We start from the raw sequence: 21,704 nt of genomic DNA, 5'->3' as shown, positions 1-21,704 counted from the left end.
TGGGAGTCAACGGCTGCATGCTGCCTGCCTTCCCACTTGCTCGCAGAGCAGGAGAAACATCCCCGCATGACATCTTCCCGCCGGGTATCGGTATCAGGGCCTACGACTCAGTCCGACACGCGGGCTCCCGAGAGGATCGGTGTCAGGGCTGTGATTATGAGTGCCATCAACCAAATTATTCCTCAGGGGATCCGATTGCCAGATCTGTCCAGCCTGGTGTTGGGTTGCCGGATAGTGATCTTTTGCTCCCCGAAGCGTAAGCTTATCTGATCATTACCAAGCAGCAAAGAGCACGCACGCACGCACGCACGCACGCACGCAGGCAGGCAGGCAGGCAGGCGTGCGAGTTTGTGTCTTTTCCGTTTTACGATTCGGATCTCTAATTGTACGCGTCGCCTTTGGACGGGTGTGAAAAGGTCCAATCAGGCGGGAAGCAAAGCCAGACTCAGGGGGGTGGTCTTCCAATGCGGAGGAGGGATGCACAGCAGAGAAGCTCACTGATGAGGGTTCATCAAAGGCACATGCGCACACACACACACGCACACACAAGCTGCTGCTATCTAGCGGTCCGACATTACACCTACAAGCAGATGTTTGGGTGGAAACAAGGGCCGAAATCGATAATCATATCTGTTTTTGAATGAGGGCAAGGAATTTTTCTTTTCAAGGGTTACAAAGTAGGTTTTCAAGTCATTTATTTTTTGTGTTGCACTGAATCATACTGGTGTGATTTCAAAAGAGTCGACAAGAGTGCTGAGTGATCTCGCTCCCCCCTCACTAGCCATGATGTTCATTTGGCAGAGGCTGAGGTGCACTGTGTTTGTTTACAGAGCATGTTATATGTTCTACTGTAGAACATGATTCCCTCTGCACTTTGTAAAATGGGCCCCCGTCGGATTAATGTCGACGTTTGATGCTTGCGTATCGATACAATTAGCTACTTTTTTAGCTAATTTGCTCATTTTCCACTTTGACACACACAAAAGTCAACAAACAAAGTAAGTTTCCTTTTATGTCTTAAATTACGTTCATCAAGCGTCTTGGATGTTAAAAAAGGTCAACACATTGTTTCTATGGTGACAGGAATCATGGAAATTAGGAGAGAAGCTTTGGGAAAACCCCGTCAGCGTCACTGGAGTTCCCTCGTCACGTGACAACCGCCAACCATTAGGGGCGTCACCAAAGAATCCGGAAGTGAGCAAAAAAGCGCGAAAAACCAACGGTTACTTTAGCTCACCTTTCAACGCCGCAGGTGGCCCCGAATTAGCAGCGAGCACCGAGGAGACCGCAACTTCCAAGCCGACCGGAAGTGGAGCAAATGAGGCAGACAGAGAGAAAGATCCGCTGCTGCTACTGCTGGATAAATTTTTAACGAGCGGCCATTCTTTGGTGGTGACCGCCCGGGGGGCTTGAGTTCCACACACACGGGATGGGAATGACGTGGACGCCGCGGGTGGCCCCATCACCACACACGCGGCGGGCTGAGTGAATTGAATGGAAGTAAGTTTTTACACGCTTTTTTTGGAGTCGGATTCCTCTGTAAGCCCCTTCATGACTTTCTCTATCTTTCTTGCTTTCTTCTTTACTTTCCTACACGTCTATTTCAAGTGAGACAATGTCAGGTAATTGTATCTTACCAACAGTTATCTACTCTATCTTATTTTATTACAAATGTCATTAAATGGATATCAGTAAATCTGTCTTAAAAAGGAAGTCGTCCGTTTGGGAAGTAGCCATTTTGAATGGGAATTTGGCCCTAATGAGAAGACCCTAAACTGGTGGGAGACGGCAGGGCAATAAAAAAAATTAAAAAAAAGTCATCGATGGGTTCTTAAACAAATCACAGCAACTAGGCCAGCGTTTCTGTGGATAACAAAGGCCAGCTCAGATGCAAAAGCCGAACCGTGAGGATGCACACGTCAAGCCGAATATGTTTTGTGCTTTCCCAAACTGCCCTTTTAGCTTCTTAAATTGCCTCGCCAAAATAAAACTTCATTTATTTTCGCCTCGCCTCTCAGGCCAGGCCGGCGCACGATGGAAAAGTGTGTCACTAGATGGCTTAAAGGGCTAAATGGAGCAGAACAGATGAAGGTGAGGTGCGTTTGTTGTCACCCCCCCCCATGTAATTCTCCAACAGGCCGCCAGGTAGCGCCCGCACGCAGTCAATGTTGCTCATCGTTATCACCATCATCATTTTCGGATTGTCTCCATAAACCAGACGACCTTGCCCCCGCCCCCCGCACGCAGCAGCCCGCCTGCTTTTTTGCTTTTTGAATGATAGAAGCCCACGGAGGTTCTGCATCGCCGTGCCACACGCCATTGGTCCCTTTTTTTTTCTCCTACGTAGAACATTTTGGCAACATTTGGGCTATTTTTAGCAGCGTTTCCTGGAGTGACATAGATAGATTTTTAACCAATAAGACACGTTTGCAGTTCTTTTTGGTGGAAGTGTCGTGTTTTTGTTGTTGTGTAGCCCAGGGGAAATCAGATCCAAATCAAAGTCCTTTGTTCGCAACCCGCTGCTCGATACAGACTCCTGTTGACCAAATGGCAAAGGAACGAAAACGGAAGGGAACCAACCACACACATTTTTTGTCAATGACAGATGACCAATGAAAAAGATGAACAATATTTCAGGTGTAAAACATATTTTAACAGTGACGCTCAAAGCACACATATATTTTTAGGATTACAAAACTGTTAAGCAAAAATAAATCTAAAATCCAAGACAAAAATATGAAGGAAAGAAAAAAATATAGACGACCATATTATAGTATTGCAAAAGAAAAAACATCCAAAATGATTCTAAAAAGTTGAAAAGTGCCCTTATTAGATGCATAAAATGGGATTGGCGAGGCGTCGTGGGAACATCCTCCGACTTGAAACGTGCCCATTAGACAGCAGCGGAGCAATAATGGCTTTGATATGAAGATGATATTGTGTCTCCTGCTTCAAATAGAACATTGGAAGGGAGGGGGGGGGGCTTTTTCCCCGCAGGCGCACTTGGCACATCCTCTTGATGACTTTTTTTTTTTTTTTTTTCCAGCAAGGCTTCAGGCGTCCGTGTCAGCGGCCGTTCCGTCCGCCCATCGCCTACTGCGCTGCGCGCTCTCCGAGCAGCTGGTCCCTCCGCCTCCGCCGCCGTCGTCGTGGCGATAAAGCCCAATGTTGTTGATCCGTGCCACCGATCTGTCGCCTCGGGAGCCTCGGTCGTTTTCGTCTCGCCCGCTTCACTCCCGTCCAAAACTCCAGTCAAGGGAAGGCTTTGCAAATAAATGTGCAACAATTTCAATTCATTAGGAACGTGCTAAATATGTGACAAAACGTAGAAAAAACATGATTTGTTTATTGTGCACAAATTGATTCAATGTGAAAAATGACAATATTGCAAATCTTTCCTTGGGTTCTCGTAGTTGTGGGCGTGACCGTAAAGACAGGCCGGTGACAAACGGTCCCGCCGCCAGCTGCGCGAACGAAGCGTTTGTGGAGCGCGTGCCAAGGAAACGTCACCTGAACCGATGACTGCCACCTTTGTAGCCATCGGTGTGCTCCTGCGGGAAGGAGACAGCAGATGGACGATATTCTCCAATTCCCATTCAGAATCGGCGGTGACAAAGCAAAACATCGTTTTTAAATGCACGTCATTGATGCCGCAATATATTGTAACAGCGTGATCTTGGCTTCGAGACCACGTTTTCAAGTTCTTCGGGTCTTGCGCTGGGAATTTTCCATCTCCTCTTCAGCTTTGCAATCGTGATAACACCAAAGAGCGTTTTAAAAAATCAATAAATAAAATGAAAGCACCACTGCCACCTACTGCAGTGGATGTGCAATTACACTTCATTTTAGAATGAACTCTTTGGCTTTGCGATTGCGATAACACCAAAGAGCTTAAAAAAATCAATAAATAAAATAATAAAATAAAAATAAATAAAAAAAAATAATAAATAAAAGCAAAAGCGCGACTGCCACCTACTGCAGTGGATGTGCAATCACACTTAATTTTAGAATGCCCCGAGGTGGCCCATCCCACTCCTTGAGAATGGACTGTACCTCACGATTTGAAGCCCTCCTCATGTCGTTGAAATCGGAATTGACCCCCCCCCCCCCCTCCAAACCTCGCTGGAAGCCCTAACCGTTGTGTTTCCAGCACTCAAAACATGTGATGTAATCCGACATGTCCCCAGCTCAAGGCTGCACCTAAAAATACAGTCCGAGCGGGTGAAAAGCATTCGGCGGCGGCGTTCGGCGAGTGTCCAACACGCGCCACAAAGCCGACGAACGCTTTGGCCGAGTCAAAGCCTGAACGCTGAGTTGCGTGCGGAGGCCCGGGAGGCCTGCTCCTTTTCATCAAGATGTCTTTCTTTCTCCCAACATTTTTGAATGCCCCCTCCGGCCGCGCTGATAATAGAAAGAAGAAAAACAAGAATGCCTCCAGATGATCTATTTTAAATTGTTCACTGGACTGCGCCAATTAGCCGCCGCCGCCGCCGCTCGCGACTTTTGTGAGGCTCGGCTGCACCGAGCGAGCGAGCAACCGGTTTGACGCTGGCTGGCATTCACTCCCGACAAATATGTTGATTGTGATATATGGAGAAATACAATTCAAATGAATTCAATAAGAAATGATATCATGAAAAAAAATAACCTATTTTTGTCCTTTGGCGATCAATATCGGCCAAGTCAATGGAGCGATTGATTGATCGGGCAGAATTCAAAGGCCCAATCCGGACTTGCCTCCATGGTCTCTCTCAACATTTTTCTCTTTGATGCCGTAATCCAAACCAACGCTTTATATTTTGGCCTAGAGTTGCACGCAAGGTTCTTGTTGTCATGGAAACGTGTCTGGCTATCATTGGGATGGTCATCCTCTTTTTCGCTTTCTGCGAGCGGGACGCTAGCCCGTAGCCGGGATGCTCGGCCGCCTTGGCTGAAGTGGTGACGCTGATAAAGTAGTTACCATGGTAACCAGAAATTGCCCACATGATTTTCTTTTTTGTCAGGGGCCTTGTGTAACGCTTCCCTCTCCTCTCTAATCTATTTATGTACATTCATATGGATGCGTTTGTGCACTGGCGGCCTGCCGCTTTCATATTTTCCGCCGCTGCCTTTTGATTTCATCGGGAGACTTTGTTTTCATTTCCGCCGCTACGTTAGCCAAACGTCGTTAGCGGCGCGGGCCTTTTGTCTTGGGCTAATTAAACAAGAAAAAGGAGTCGATTGTTAGCGCTTGCTTACTATTTTTTTTTTTATTCCCCCCCCCACCCCACCCACACTTTCCATAATTACTCACTTGTTGGGGCGATTAGCGGCAGCGGGGATGGTTTGTCTTTGCAAATGCTTCAATGGGATTGTCAATTGTGTTAGCGTAAAGGCTAACCAAGATGACTGTTTGATTTTTTTTTTTAAAGGATTGCTCACATTCTAAGTGAGTTGAGCTGTTTTAGTTCCTTTCAGTTTACTCAGGTTGTCTTTGTTTTGCCTTGGTGGAGGTCTGCACCTTTCCAAAGTGCTCTTCGACATTGTTTCAACTTTCCACAACCCCTTTTTTTCCCTTGTGTGCCTTTTCCCTGAGTGACTTTCTTCTGCTTTGGCCGCTGAGGCCTTTGAGTCAGTCCGGACGCTGAAGGTCACGTTGAAGGCTTTATAGCAGCTTTTAAAGCAGCCTTCATTACGCTTGCCACGTAAAGAATATTGAGGAGCAGCTTCACAATTGCTCCACCGGGGCCCGTTTTTTGCCTCGCAAACGGCTCTTAATGGACCTCGCGTCGCATCTGCACTGCAGGCTCGTTTTGGCACAATACAAAAAAAAAACAAGAAACCCGCAAAGCTTTTCTATTTGGAAAGCGCCCGTAATGTCTTTTTTTTTTCCCTCAAAAGAATACCGCTGTCTTCCCTCTTTCATGTTGGCGTTACGCAAGCGTCTGTTTCCTTTTCTTCGCAGCCTCGCGGGCTCGTTCTTGTCGGAGGAGGAAAGAGGACCTCAACAGGTGGCGAATGTTCTCCTCGGGACGAGCAAGAGGAAGATCGTGCTCCCTGGTAATGAGAGGCAACCTGCTTATTGAATGCTTACTGCGCGCGAGCTAGCGCGATTCGCACGGACGCGCGGGCCCGCCAACGTGACCCAGTGGCGGTGCGCGCCATCTGTCTGCTGCGGGACTACATACGTGGTGACTCTCCAGAGGGGATGGGGGGGCGGTTGTGCGGGGCGCTCCCCAAGGACCCCCTTACGCGCGCATGCACCCCCTCCAGCCGCAGTTTTGATGGGCTAATTAGGGCTAATTGAGGCTGCGTGGCTCACAAGCCTCTCCACTTTGCCCTGGTCTCGCCCGCTTTAACGAGCAAAGCCACTGACGGAGAACATGACGCATCATCCGGCTCGTTTAGGCGGATATTGACATGTTCTGATGCCAGTTGTGTGATGGATGACACACGAGCGCACAGTCAGGCGGACCACATTACGCATTGGCGCATGTACGCGGTGGCGGCGGCGGCGGCGGCCTCCACACATACAAAGCCCACACATGCACATCCGCTCATAAACCACGTGCACGCACAAACACTCACACAAACGACCCACGCTCGCCCACAAATGTACAAACACACGCTTGCTAGGACACCATGCCCACACACACTCATCTTAAATTTTAATAATTAATCGGCTGTCTGATTTAATCGGTCGGTACTACTTCCTTTACGATTTTTTAAAAAACTGTTTTTTACACATATTACAGAAAGACATAATTATGTTAAAATATTCCCCTCACAAAATAACAGGTGAAAATGTGTCCGAGTTAGTTAATAGGTGGTGTTGTGATGCCAGGAGGGATGTGTCATTGCACATCCACTCCAGTAGGTGGCAGTGGCACTCAGTTTAAGTTTTGTAAAAACCATAAAGTCTGACTGGAATTCACATCTTGACTGTTAAAGAACCCATGAATAAGTTATTTTATTCATGATGTATGTTTGAAATGAATCGGCAGTTTAATCGTAATTTAGTTCTACCAAATAACGGCCTTGGCGTCGTTCGTATTGTTGACTTTTGCTCATTTGCACCTCGGCATACATTTTCCGCACAGTCTTCGCCGTTTCCACAAAAACGCGGAAAAATGTTGCCATCCCACAAGGATGACATTTTTTGACAAGCGCACAAGTCGGATTGTCCCAGCGGAATTGTTGCGCATGCCTTTTTCCATTATGCATTTGCTCAATAGACGTTTGATAATATTTTATAAATGGAGGATGAAGTCACCCACTGTCTTCAGCCCCCCCACCCCCCACTCACCCACCATCCCGCTCTCATTCAGGCCCCGGTGCATGTCCCTATGTTTAATTAACTAGTCTGCTGCTGTGGAAGTGCCTTCAGCCAGCTAGCGGTGCGTGGGCGGGCGGGCGGACGGACGGACGGGCTGCGGGCGAACGGAGACTCCAAGCGGGGAACATTTTCCGCTCGCCAACTAGGCAATAGCAAAACACCAACTTAGGTGCGTTTCTCTTTTTTTTTTCTTCCCTCACCCTTGCAGGAAGATACGTATATATATGTGTGTGCGTGACGGAATCTCCCCTCCACGCACACACACTCTCGAATCTCCAAGAATCTGCGCGGAGGAGGACAGAAGAGGAGGAGGAAGAGGCTGTCCACGGGCTCTCACACTGCGGAACGCGCGCGGAGCTGCCTGGAGATCCCCCTCCCAAAATATCGGCGGGTCCTTCCATCGCCTGCACTCCGTCCGCCGCGTAGCGCCCTCCCTCCCTCCATCCATCCATCCCTCCCTCCCTCTTTCCTTCCCCACGCGTGGACCTCACATTTGACTGGCAAGACGGAATCGGCACCTGAGCTCCTGGCCGTGGCCAGCCAGCGGGGGTCTTCGCGGACTCGACAGGTGGATTAATCCGAGCGTGCGGTTCTCATTTCTGGGTGGAGGTGCTTCTTGTGCGTGCCCCCCCCCCTCCCCCCACTTCTTTCCCTCGGATGGAGGTGCAATTGATGGATTAATTTCACGGGGGTGGAGGGGGGAGACTCACCCCTTGGAGGGCACCCGAATGGAGTAACAGGCTGCAATGTCATCTCCACCCGGCTGCCTGGAGAGATGTGTCACGGGAATGGGGTGAGTGCATTTGATCGGGAATCCTTTCTTTTTTTTATCCACGGCGCTCAGTTTGCGCATGCAGGGGGCACATTTTGCCTTTTGGGGATGCGGGTGGGGGCAAGTGGAGCACGCAACCCGTTGCGTGGTTCATTTTCCGCGTGCACCTTGCTTATTTTTTTTACGCGCACTTTTAAATTCAACTCCGATCCTGACGCGCGCGCCCGCCCGCCGTTAAATATGCTAATAAGTCACGCTGCTGTGCTCGCGCGTCCTCGCCTGGCAAGATTCAACAAGTCGCCGCATGCGATGCACGCGCACCCCAAATCCAACAACAACAATAGTGACAACGACGGTAATCACACGCAACGTGTGTTTGCTCGGCAGATCAAGTTGAAAGACTTTGGCACCAGAAGAAGGCGGAAGGAGGAGGAAGAGAATGAGGAGCCGGAGAAGAGGCGCGATGGCCGGCCACGACGACGACGGCCACGCGCGGGTCAGGGAAGCGGCGGTGGCGCGCACGCTCACGGACCCGCGAGACGAAGGCGCAAAACGCTCCTTGTGACAGCCAAGGTAAGAACAAGACAAGACATGACGCTGCTGCAGCCTGTTGTTGACGCGCCGGACGCTTGGCGGCGCTGTTGCATCGCTGGCTCGTGTCTCACATGCTCGTGATGCTGCTGCTGCGGATGAGGCCATGCAAATGCATTCTCTAATTACACTTTGAATAGAATCACGTTTTAGAGACGCACATGCACGCGCTCTCTCAAACACACACACGCGGGAGTCATGCAGCCCCCCCCCCCCCCCCAACTCTCCATCAGGCGTAAAATTTCAGCTCAGGCTCATCTACATGTGTGCGCGTGTGTATAATATGCACTCTTTCATTGACTAGAGTTCACTCAAGGGAAGAAGAAAAAAAGTTTTATACCCCAAACTACATCAAAAGTCATTTTCTTGAGTCAAACTCATTAGACTTAATAAACACTTGAATCAAAGCGAGCAATATGTGAGTCATGGCCGGTAAAAGAACGAGTGACCCCGTGTGTGTGTTTGTGAACAACAGCATGGCCCAAAAAAAAAAAAACCCCGTAAACAAAAAAAGAGGGCGTCATCTCCCGCCTCTGCGGGGCACGACAGAGTGGAAAGCACTGACACTCTTCATTAATATATAAATATCATGTGCAAAAAGCTCACTCAGATTGGGTTTGTGACGTCACCGCCACTCTTGCTCCCCCCTCCCTTTTGGGGCTTTGGCGTGTCGCTCACCTTCCGGCGAGCTCGCCTTAATGTCGAGTGTCCGAGCTGTAATTTGCGTTTTGTGCCTCACCGAAGCACATTTGAATGGCAAAACTGACAATCGGACAAGTAGCGCGGGGTTTAGGGTTAGCGCATCCGGATGAGTCGCTCGAGAGCCGGCTCGGTGGCCGAGCGGGTACAACGTCTCCGGGCGCCTCGCCTCGGTTTCTCACCCAGCTAATCCGTTACGTTAAACGCCGCTCTCGCTCTTCCTCTCTCGCAGCGCTGGCTCCGTCTTATAGTTATAAAAAGATGACCCACTTGGGATTTTCCGACACATAAAACCTGGTCACGTATGCTGTGCTGTCTGCGCTGCAATGTTTCCTTAAGCACTTGACGAAGCTGCCCACTTTTTTCCTAGCGAGTCATCAAATGAACGATTACCTCGCCATGCTCAAAATGGCCGCGCGCGGTTGCCGGCCGGCTCCGAGATCAAAACGTAAACAATCCGACAGAAAAACAAACAAACTGGCGTCACAAGCGCTCAAGTTTCAAATCGGCCTTTAAAGCCAATGTTAGTTTTGTAGTTTTCGGATTTCAAAATCGGCTTTTAAGACCTCGAAATGGTGACATGGCTAGTTGGAAGGCATGGTTAACGTTTGAAACTAGGGCCTGATGACCTGCTTTGGGTTTCTGTGAATTTTTGGGTTGTAGCAACAACAACGATTCCCCAGTGAGGTTGAAAAGTCTTCCTGCTGTGCGTGGTGGGCCTCTTCTCCGTGACAGACTCCGCCCCCTCCTCCTCTTTCTTCTTTTGTTGTTGGTGCTCGAGCCCCAAATAAGCTCTCCATCTCCATTCTGACTTGATACCCTGACCCGAGCTTGAAAGCCACATTTAAAACCATGATTTAAAAAAAAACAACAACTAACTCCTTCACTGCCATTGACGCATATAGATGTCAAAGTTGTATTGAGACAAAATACAACTTTGACGTCTATATGCGTCAATGGGAGTGAATGAGTTAAGAGCCCAAGCCTGCTGATTGCGTCGCTTTGTTATTCCTACATTGTAGACAAAGCAGGTTGCGAGGTCCCAGAAGCAAAAAACAACAAGCAACCAAATGCAGGCTGCCAGGTCCCGGAAGCTCGCCGCCTTGCCAGATGCCAACGCGGTCTCCTTCCCGTTGAAGGTGACACGTTTTCCGCATCCGAGTGTTTATTTCCACTCGGAGCGTTCGTGCGCAGCCGGGCGGCCTCCGGCGAAGCCGCCGGCCGGCAGCTGCCGGCCGAGCCAATGAAAGGAAGGAGCGGATGAACCACTTGAAAGTCAATTAAAGCCGCTCGCCCCCTCCCCGCCTCGCATTCCACCACTCCCGGAACATCTGCGGCCCCGAGTCAGGCCACCTCGGCTTGAGTGGGACGCGGCGGCGCCACGTGGTTCCGGGATTTTTTTTTTTTCGCTTGCGCGCCGATGATGTCACGACGGCTTTTTCTCCTCGGCGGCAACGGCCGGAGAGTCTTAATTGCGTTTGCTGGTAAGCGTCAGATTCGCCGGCAAACGTAAGCATCTGTCGGCGGCATCTGGAAGCCGGGGCCTGACTGACGAGGGCTCGGAGACGTTTAGCCGGCGGGATGCTAATTCTCTCGCGGCTCATCAGCGTTGCGGCAAACACCTTCGCTGTCACATTGGCGCATTAATATGAACACGGCGCCTTAGTGTAGATTGAAGCCATCTGTCATCCATTTGGAAAGCAAAGACAAACTCAATATTGATACGCGGCAGCCATTGCGGAGGAAGACGCAGATGTGCTCGGCGCTAACGTCAAAGATGTTTTTCATGTCGGACGGAGGACACCCCCCTAACCCCCCCTCCTCACTCTATTCCAGCTGCTGCTTTTTTTCCAACAAGCTCGATTTCACTTGATTAGCGCAGCATGTAGCAGCGGCAGTGATAGCATTTTTTTTTTTTTTTTTTGCCTCCTGCTTGTAGCTCAGAGTGGTGCCATTAGTGATCCTGCCCCCGGCAAAACATAACCGCGACCATGAATGAACAACCCCCCCCCCCTCTAAAAAAAGCAAATGAACTAATTGGTCCAGACGTAAGCAGACAACAGGGACTAACAAAGCAGAATAACAAGAGAGGAAAACATTTCAGAGCTAGCGACTAAAACCGACAGACTTAGTGAAAAAACAATTGTGTTCAAAGCCAAAGAGCAAATGAGTTAACTGCTTGACATTCGCTGATAAATGGGACACTAACTAACTAACTAGCCAACTAACTGAAAGCCCGAAACCGCGATGGATTTACAGATGGACTTATGAGACGCACTTTGGACCCGCGCGAGGTTTTTGTCGAGTCACCAAATGGACCAATTGTTGGCCTACAAGTCCAGCTCGTGCTGTATTTTGGACTTAAATTGTGAGGGCGAGTGATTTTGCCACCTCTGGTCTGCTTTACAAGCGCGCGTCCCAAATGCTATTAGCGGCTAGCAGATTTGTGTCCGCTTACAAGCAGAATGATGTGACCGGCCGGCGCTAATAATCTCCCCCAGCCCCGCTCCTCCTTACCTCCCTCCCTCCGCCGTGTTGTGTTGTTCAATTCGCCACAACGGTAATCTCAAGTGGATAAATAACACGCATAAAACTTCATGGCAGAATCAATAAAGGTGTTAGTGTGCGCGTGTTGGGGTGCACGCGCGCGCGCTAACGGACCTATGACACGTTGACTTACAGGTGAGTGGGAAGCGGCATAAACACGGGAGAGGGAGGATCGATGGCCCGTTAAAGAGAAGGTTCACCAAGGCCCCCGACGGCACGTCGTCGGCGTTCATCTCGTAAGCGCGTCCGTCGTATCGTCGCTCCCGATTCTGCCTTCCATATTTAAAGATGTTTACGGAGCCACAGCGGAACGACAACTGACAGCTCCGCTCGTGTCGAACACAAAGTCGCTAGCGGATACCGACATGATCAACTGACACGTTTCAAATGCGGTTTTCAAGCCAAGACAATCTGGAGGATTTACGTTTTGAACGGCACCTTTTGAGATTTGTCTTGGGTTTTAAAATCCGATGAACTTTTATTTTGGCAATCCTATTTGAAGATGGGCGATTTCCGCGAGTCTGCTACTAAAATGTTGTGGGTTTAATTTTGTGGTCCGTTTTGAAATGTATTTTTCCCGAGTTCTCTCCTTTTCACGTGTGCTATTTTCGAGCTTTATACTTTCATGTTAAACCTGCGTCTTTTGTTAGTCCTGTTTGACCGGGTGCCGCTGTCTTTGTTTTCCTTTATTGAGTTTTTTTTTTAGGTGCGTGGCAATGCCGCTCAAAGGTGATACAGCCCATCAATCTTATCTGGCGGGCCCGTCGGCGCCGCCATCTCCAAGGTCGCCGAAGTCGTCCGCTAAACAATCAATAGACCTCCCAACCCAGCGCCGCCGCAACTTTATTTTCGTTTGCCGCTTTCTCATCCCGGCCTCTCGCTCACCTCCGCTAAACGCCCTCAAAAAGTCAAAGCCCCCGCCCGCCCGATGAAAGCCGTCGTGTCCTTTCTGGCTGCTTGTCCTCCTTATTCATATTTAACAGCCCTGAAATATGAATGATGCGACGTGTTCAAGGGCGCTTCGCCTCGCCACCGCAAAAAAGGAACGAACACGAAATTAGCCGCAAAACGCCCGCCCGCACGCCGGCCGGCCGGGCGGCCGGGCCATACCTTGTGAAATTTTGATGCTGTGCTCGTAAGCTCACGTGCTCCTTTTGAGTCATCATTTGTTCCTCCCTCCCATCTTTGCTTCCTTCTATCCTTCTTTCCCCCATCCCTCCCTCCCTTCCTTCCTTTCTTTCTTCATTCTTCCTCCATTCCATCAGGCGCATAGAATAAATAACTCAACGTGGCTCAAATGTTAATGCACTTACAATATAGTAACACTCGAAATAGTGAAAACAATAATAATATATCAATAACTCAACGTTGCTCAAACGTTAATATCACACAACACACAAAATAAACACCTAAAGCTTACTTTAATAAATTAGTCCTCAACCACGAATCCATATGGGTCCATACATAAGGCGCACCGGATTATAAAGCGCACTGTCAGCTTTTGAGAAAATTGGAGGTTTTTAGGTGCGCCTTATAGTGCGGAAAATACGGTAAGCTAAGGCTGGCAAAACAAAGCTTGTTTAACATTTGTTTGGGTTGCTGTTGTGAGTGGGGGGGGCGGTATTTGATTTCAAGGCCGTGACACGTGTTGCGGATGTGCCTCATTGAACATTTTTTAATTGAAACCAAAAATGTAGTGAAGAAGTCCCTGGTTGGAGCCCACAGAGAAATCTCCCATGCATAAAAGTCCCGTTTGTCATTTTGAGCGCCCGCGTGAACGATGACTTTGATGTTCCTGCTTTCAGATGAGTCATCGGTGGCGCTCACGTGTAAAAAGTGCCTCATCAAATATTGAATACAAATGTGATTTTTTTTTTTTTTTTTGCGCGCCTCTCTGGAAAAGCTCAGCTCAAAAACCTTGAAGAAGGTGACGGCCGCCGTCGTCATCTCGGCTCGGCTACCTCGGAACTTCTCAAATCGATTCACCTTCACCTTTTTAACAATGTGACTTTTCCAAAGCTGAGCGCTGAGTCAGCGTTTTTGCAGTAGTTGGTCTCTGCGGGGCCGCTATTTGACTCGCTACATCAACAAGAAGACGACAGTAAATCCCCTAACAGGTGCGCAAGTCAAATTCGCCCCCCCCCCCCTTTTTTTTTTTTTTTTTCCGCAGAGAAGCACTTTTGCGCCATTCCTCGATCATCTTATCGAAATTTACGATCCGATGTTTTGATGACATTGAGCACCGAAACGACAACCCACAAGCCAGCGTCAATGTCGGCCATTTTTTTGGGGGGGTCACGCTCTCCCCAGAAATAATTGCGGTTAGAGTTCTCTTTGGTCTTGAACCTATTTGATGCTTTTCAAATGTCTCTTATGAGCTCATTTCCACCTCTCCATAAAAGTGCTGACATCCCCCAAATGACACCTCATCACCGGCTCAAGGTCACCCGCCATGCCGACTGAATTGCTAATTACCTATCTCTCTGTGTGTGTGTGTGTGTGTGTGTGTGTGTGTGTGTGTGTGTGTGTGTGTGTGTGTGTGTGTGTGTGTGTGTGTGTGTGTGTGTGTGTGTGTGTGTGTGTGTGTGTGTGTGTGTGTGTGTGTGTGTGTGTGTGTGTGTGTGTGTGTGTGTGTGTGTGTGTGTGTGTGTGTGTGTGTGTGTGTGTGTGTGTGTGTGTGTGTGTGTGTGTGTGTGTGTGTGTGCGCGCGTGTGTGCGCGCGCTGCCGAGCCAAATAAGCTGATTAGCAACGTTTGGCAATATCTTTGCCAGAGTATCACGATACGGTGATACCGCACGATTCAATAGAGGAGAAAAAAACATTTTGAGAAAGTGTGCTAATAAATACAAATGCAAATTGACCTTTCATTTTGATTTAAAAAATCGATCCATTCTAAACAAAAAAATGTTAATTACACACTAAATCTGCTGCGTCTCTTAGTTTCTCATTTGCCACTGGCCACTGACAATTCAGGACAAGACGTCCTACTTTGCTCGTCTTGTTGTTGTTGTTGCTCAGCAAACACACAACATGGCACGCGTGCTATTTGTCCAACAAGCAGCGCGGCGCGGCTCAGCCCGGCCCAGAAGTTTGTCCTGCCATCCGAGACACGGCTCGCATGCCATCAGCCGAGTGCGCTCGTTTTCGACATGCAAATGCATTTAGCCGCAAAAAAAAAAAAAAAAAGCCAACACAGCCGAGATGACAAAATGGAGGATCGCGTCAAAGAGGCCCGCTCGCTTTCTTTTGACAAAAGTGCTGAACAAGCCCGGGGAGTTTTCTTTTCCTTTTCTCACAAAGATAGCTGTCTGGATTTTTGTGTTTAATGAATCCCAGCGCATTGCTTTGCGTCAGCATCGCCAAATGTCTCTCCCTTCCCGTTTCGCTTTGTGTTTACTGATAATTAGCCGCTAATTCCGCTGCTAGTTTGATGCAGATTGAGAGCGCCGGCCGATATGCGCATAAATCCGATGAGTGTCTGCATTTGGAATTGGAGGTTGCCCGAGGAGAGGGGGAATTAACGCACCAAATTAAATCAAAACATCCGATGATGATGATTATGAAGATGAAAAATGAATATACAAGTGCTTGAGGCACTAAACTAGCACTCCCCTGTTTATTTTTTTGTTTTTTTTAACAGAAATGTGTGTTTTGTGCCCACACTAGTGTAAACACTGTAGCTCCGCTATTTGCGGCGGTGGTAGGGGCCTGGCTGCCCCCCCCATTTTTCATCAGTGCTATTTAGAAAAAAATATCTATATTTTATAGTATATTATTATTATGATTCTTTATTGCTAATTAATGAATGAATTTAATTTAAGGGTCGGGGGCAACCACGGGCGGGCCCCAAATTGAAATTCAGGGCCAAACAAAAGCGCTGAAGCGGCCCAGAATGAAACGGTGACATTTTGGACGCATACGTAACAGCCAGCGCGTTATCCGGTCGCAGTTAAGGCTAACGCCGCTGAACCAAAAAATGCGCTCGTGTGCGCCGCAGCGGGGAGAAAACAAAGCCCGGGGTTTGGCTCACGCTGAGCAATCGTGTCGTCTGATTTCTTGCCGCTCCAGCTGTTGCCGTTGCGGCTAATGCCGTCTGCCGGCGTTTCTGACCCAGCGTCATCCTTCTCGCCAAATTTGCTCGACCGCTAATTCACCGCCGCGAGGCAAATGTGTACTCTTAAGCCAAATGCATATGAATGATCACAAACACGCCGCAGCAGAGCATATGACGGAAGTAATTTACTTACCATGACTGAATAGACCACTGGCATGAACCCATTGCGCACCCGGTCAAGCTAGTGGTAGGGTTCCAAGAGAAAAACACCTTTCAGGACAGGTACGGTTCAAAGGAGCGTTCAGAGTCACGGTTGGACTTTCAAAGTACGCTTTCGTTCCAGGTTTAGGGTTTCAAGATACATTAGGGCGTCAAAGTAGGGCTTCAAGTCAGTATTAAGGTCTCAAATGGGAGTTAGACATTTGTTTGAATTTTAAAGCAGGGCTTTGATCTCAACACAGGTTTAGGGTATCAGGTTAAGATATCAGTAGGGTTGAATTGTTTGAAAGCAGGCTTTCAAGGCAAACTCAGTTTCAAATCGTAGCTTTGAGTCAGGGCTAGCGTTTCGACAGTCGACTCGCCAGTCAGGGTTGGTGTTGGCAAGTCCTGCTTCCATTAGCTAAGACGCTAACTCCAGGGCAAAAGTTAGCGTAATCGTGAGCCGGCGGGGCGCGGCTGATGCTAATTCTCAGGGACGGGAGCGTAGCGGTGTGTGATTTAGCGACATACGCTAAGTGGTGCGAACGCCAAGGGGCCCGTCTGCTGGCGGGCCTCCATCAGGGCCGGGTGCTTTACGCAAACTGCAAACGGAACCGGGCCAAGAAGCTTTCGTTGGAGGAAGTTTAGCAAAAGATCATCGGTTCACCGATTCCCCCCCCCCCCAAGGTTTTCTTCCCGGGCTCGGCCGGATGGCGGAGGTGTCGGAAATTGGCCGAGATGCGAGGCGGCGCCGTCGTGGCGCTTTCATTAGCCGGCGGGGCATTTTGCAGCGCATTTATGACTCGGCGCATCTGCTTCTCATTTTTTTAGTGGAAACGGCGTCAGACAAAAACAAACAGGAAATAGGAATTTTGTTGCCTTTTTTCCAATGATGAAAATGAGCCCTTGCGGCGTTTGTGCCTTCAGGGTACCATGTGTGCCACGTTGTGGACGCTACTCCTCCTCTCGCACTGGGCGTCTCGAGCCACGTCCCAGAAGCCTCCGGGGCTCAGCGTGGGCGTAGTAATGGGCCAGACCCGAATGGTACCGGACCAGGACCTGCGACCCCCTCGCAACCCCGACGACGCCCTGGACATATCGGTGGTGCTCTTAAGGATCAACCAGACCGACCCCAAGTCCGTCATCACGCAGGTGAGGCGGAGAAACAAATGGCTACGGTCAAACGACTTCAAAGTGGTCCAAAGTGACCAATTTCTTTTTTTCTTTTTGAAGGTTTGCGAGCTGCTGTCACGATCTCGCCTCCACGGCATCGTGTTTGCCGACGGCACGGACCAGGAGGCCATCGCTCAGATTCTCGACTTCCTGTCCGTCCAGACCCAACTTCCTGTGCTGGGCGTGCACGGCGGCTCCTCCATGATCATGGCCGACAAGGTGAGCGAGCGACACGGACGATGTTGGCGCGGTTGATGAAATGCGGTGCTCCCAAACGTTAGCGCTGATGCCTGCAAAAGGATTTGGCATTTGGGTGAAATGAGCCTAAATGGTGAGAATTGGCGGCTTTTTTTTGGCGGGGCTGCTCATGATAGACATGCCGAACACATTTTTTGATTTTAAACTGGCTGACTTTTCAAGACGTGCTGAGGTGCTACAGAGTGTTATTCTATTGAGGCGGTGAAAAAAAAAAATGGCCGACTTCCAGTCTATTTTTGGGCATTCACACTTTTCTTTGGTGGGTTTGCCCACGCTACACCTGCCTATCAAATTTCACATTTCTAAGTTAAACAGTCTTTGGAGGATACAAGGTCCATTTCTAATGTCGAATTTTGAGCATAGCTTTTTTTTTTTTGTGGGTCTACTCCTGATAGACATGTCTACCAAATATCACGTTGCTAAATGCAACTATCTTCGGGGTCTAAATTTTCTTCTTCCAAAAAGTCCTTTTGGATGAAGCTAAAAAGTTGAAAAGGGCAGAACCCCTCGCATTTCTTTTCCTAAGACAACCTCGCAACCTTCTCCAGATCGGCGAGGGGGCGTCGAGGGTCGTCCGTGCGAACGAAGGTCAGCGGCGGAAAAATGAATAAATGGCGCAAAGCTGCCGACGTGCCATTTAACAAGCTATTGAACACCTCCGATCTCTTTCTCCAAACGTGTAACTAAGCGGCGGAGCTCGGCCGCCCACCAGACGGGCAGTAAATCACTGCGGGAGTACTGCAGGCTCAACTGGATGTCGATGGCGGAGCGCGGGAGATAATGTTCCTTGTCACCGCGCTCCAAGCCTAATTAGCGCCGCGCAGTTTACCTTTCACCCGAAAAAAGCGCCGTCGTTTTTCTTGGAAACAAACATCTGGTGCGCTCTCTGTCTTTGCTGCATTCTCGCTCTCTCAATTTGTGAGTTTTTTTTCCTTTGGATTAAAATCTGGCGTGACTGCTGTGCGCTCTCCATCCGAATGCTTTCATTTCGACAAAACCCAATTAGCCCGTCAAACTTGAACCGTCGGAAGCAAAAGAAACCCCGGCGGGCTCGAGAAAATGACATCGATGGGACCGCGAGTGCTCCGTCATGTCGTGGATGGAGAAGCAGAAGGGGACGGATAGTGCCAAGAACACGCCGACAGCAGGGAAAACCAAAATCCAAAACCAAGTCGAAAAATCAAATAATCCACGTATGTGGGCGGTGCAAGTGCAAAACACTTTTGGTGTTGGGACCAAATTGTGCTGCTAAAATGGCAACTTGAGTCAAAGTGCCAGAAAACAATGTCAAGAAAAATCTCATTTTTCTTTAAATGCTAAAATATTTGAATCAATTGTAAATATGCATTTTAGATACATGCGTATATATTTTGTATTATATATTTTTTTATATAATATATATATATATATATATATATATATATATATATATATATATATATATATATATATTTTTTTTTTTTTTTTAATTCATATATATATATATATATATATATATATATATATATATATATGAATAAAATATATGCCTTTTTTTTTTCCTACCTTTTATGCATTCCTCAGCAGCCGTGAAGCACAACAAGACGACGAGCAAGCGGGTTGCATAGCTCGCGGCTTTTCCGCCCGCTCGTCATTTTGCGTACGACTAATTTGTGCGAATTGGCTCGAAGGTTGTCACGGACTCAACGTGTAGAAAGGCCACAGGAGACGGCCAGATTAGGCGGGAATCTTGTACTTCCATTACATGTGGGGAAATAAGGAAAATGTTGCGCCGCTGCCGGCGGGGGCTTTGCGGCTGGCGAAATGGAAGGTTGTGAATTAAACATGGCCGTCGTTTCTGCCCACCCACCCCCACCTCGCCATCCGGCGCATCTTGCAGTATGTTGCTGTGCCCCGCCTGGGACGTCCCACACGGGCATGGGCCATTTGCAGTGGCTTTAAATTATTAACAGCTGCTCCCAAGAAAAAGTGACGCCATACCTTGCGCATCCGCTCGCTCGCTCTCGAGGTTTACAGACTTGCGTTGTGGGCCGCTTTCGTTTGGCTGCTTTTGTTTGGATTTGAGTGAGGCACCCAAAGGTGACGCACCGTTCATTGTCTTGGGGCTACAGCTAGCAACTAGCATCGGCGAGTAGTCCACTAGTCAATTCATTTTCTGCACGTCAACAGAACTTGAACAACGCACCTTGATTGCAAGACATTTGAAAATGAATTTTATTTATTTATTTATTAATGTATTATTCATTTATTTTTTTGGCGTTCGAGAAGACGACCCAGTTGATGGCGTTTGTTTGAGCGCGCCGTCTTTTTGATGTTCCATTCACTCAACAAGCAGCCATGGGCGGAGATGTGAAAATGTGAATGTCAAGCCTCGGAAAATGGTCTCTCTTCCAGAGAAGCTCCCCTTTTCTCGCCATTTGTTGCTTTTCATCACCACGGAACGCGTTTTCGTCTTCCACTTGGGAAAGTGACGGCTGCGTCAGCACTCTAACGGGAAAATCTCATCACGGACCAATTGAAAGTGTGCCAAAAAAAAAGTCCTTGAACATGACGATCTTGTAAAATGAACAGTGACCGTACATCATCTTCTCAAAGCGCGTCATGTAAATCCGAAGGCCGCTTAAGAGTTCATATCTTGGCTCTAAAGACGCCGATGTAAAGTCAACAAGAGGTTTTATCCGTCTCGTATCCAGACGACAGCTCAGCAAATATGGAAAAAAGATTTTGATTGAATCTCTGTGTGGCCTCTGTGAAGGGCTTTGTGCCCAAATGGAGTCGGACAGCGGTGAGATAATGAAAACACCCCGCCAAGTATAATACAGGCCATATTGGAGATCTCGTACGAATCAAAGCCGAGACGCGTCTGCTTGGACACTGGGGAGGGGAGGGGAGGGGGGAAAAAAAAAAAAAAAAAGAAAACGCTTCAAGCTTTGGCTGAGCAGATTTCTAAAGATTGCGTTTTACTCTGCTTCTTCTTCTGATCTTTCCATCAGTGGTGTCCAAAGTCCAACCTGGGGGCACGCTGAATGTTTCACATTGCTGCATAATCTAAAAATAGAAACTTTTGGACAGTGGCGGCGGATGGCTAGCTGGAGGCTAGCACTAGAAGCTAACACATCAGTCAACTCAGTCCATAGTTACACGCAACTTCTTCCTAGCACATCGCACGAACTAGCATGCTAGAATCGCTCGCGGCGTGAGCTAGCATGCCAGTAACGGGTCACATCAGCACCTCAAAAGTTCCGTCGTGGACCAACCTGTGAATTTGGCTACTAAATGTGACAAGCGCGTGACAAGTGGCTAACAAGAAGCTAACAAAGCAGGCTAAAGACGAGCGCAACCTCACACACAAAACCTCGAGCTAGCTAGCGAGCGAGCGAGCACATAGCCTAAACCTCTACTCCTTCCGATCACAGATGACTCAGCCAAATCACCGTCACTTGTTGGCAATCATTCAAGACTAGCAAGAGCACTAAAAGGATCATCGTTTATTACAATATTTTGTGCTAAAATATCCGGTTCATCTCAAGTAGTTTCTCACTCCAGTTTATTTCGAAAGGTTATTGAGCCGGTAGACATTTGGAAAAAAGCTCCTTGGGAGAATTGAAATGCCTTTTAGATTCATTTGTCATTGTTTGTTGAAATGAAATCTTTATTCCAATAACAAATAAGAGCAACAATTAAACGGGAAGTTTTATTGCGGCGCAGCCAACTGTAACCAAACGATGTGACTCTGGACGACTGATTATTGTTGTCGTAAAATGTAAGTTCACATTTTTACTGGGCGGCGAGCGAGCATCGGCCAATTTCAGACAGACCTCTGCTGAGTGCTGACCATTAAGCTTCAGTTAGGAGACATCATTGCCATTTTAAGGCTTTTTTTTTATTTTTTTTAATTCTCGTCGCTTTGTATTTTTTTCATTGCGCAAAGTTGCGGTTATAATAAATTGGTTGCATTATTTTTATGATTTAATCTGATGATTTCACAACCGTGGGAGACTGACGATGGCGCGCAGTTTCTTTGCCTTGCAGATTTTTTTCGAGTTGTTCTGATGATTTCCATTGTGCGAGGTAATTGTGTGCGTGACCAAACGTG

At 48.2% G+C, this 21,704-nt stretch overlaps 1 protein-coding gene and 1 long non-coding RNA gene across 3 annotated transcripts in view; one reads left to right on the top strand and one right to left on the bottom strand.

Annotated features, from left to right (window-relative positions):
- Positions 1-3,024: 3,024 nt before the first annotated feature.
- Positions 3,025-7,925, bottom strand: LOC119124145. Its single transcript, XR_005098207.1, has 2 exons — positions 7,834-7,925; positions 3,025-3,551 (listed from the first exon to the last, which is right to left on the bottom strand). It is a non-coding gene; the product is annotated as an uncharacterized LOC119124145 (long non-coding RNA).
- The window catches only part of grin2ab (glutamate receptor, ionotropic, N-methyl D-aspartate 2A, b), a 44,222-nt gene continuing 29,989 nt past the window's right edge, over positions 7,472-21,704 (top strand). The window contains exons 1-4 of one of the 2 annotated variants that reach the window (XM_037253616.1): positions 7,472-8,108; positions 8,475-8,660; positions 17,105-17,329; positions 17,411-17,569. In XM_037253616.1, the coding sequence (XP_037109511.1) occupies positions 8,091-8,108; positions 8,475-8,660; positions 17,105-17,329; positions 17,411-17,569 (588 nt within the window). In that variant the 5' untranslated portion in view covers positions 7,472-8,090. The remainder of the gene's footprint in view (positions 8,109-8,474; positions 8,661-17,104; positions 17,330-17,410; positions 17,570-21,704) is intronic. The other variant, XM_037253607.1, reaches the window with a different exon arrangement.

Source organism: Syngnathus acus, chromosome 1, assembly GCF_901709675.1.
Source record: "Syngnathus acus chromosome 1, fSynAcu1.2, whole genome shotgun sequence".
Classification (NCBI taxonomy): Eukaryota; Metazoa; Chordata; class Actinopteri; order Syngnathiformes; family Syngnathidae; genus Syngnathus; species Syngnathus acus.
This window is presented reverse-complemented; position numbering and strand designations above follow the sequence as displayed.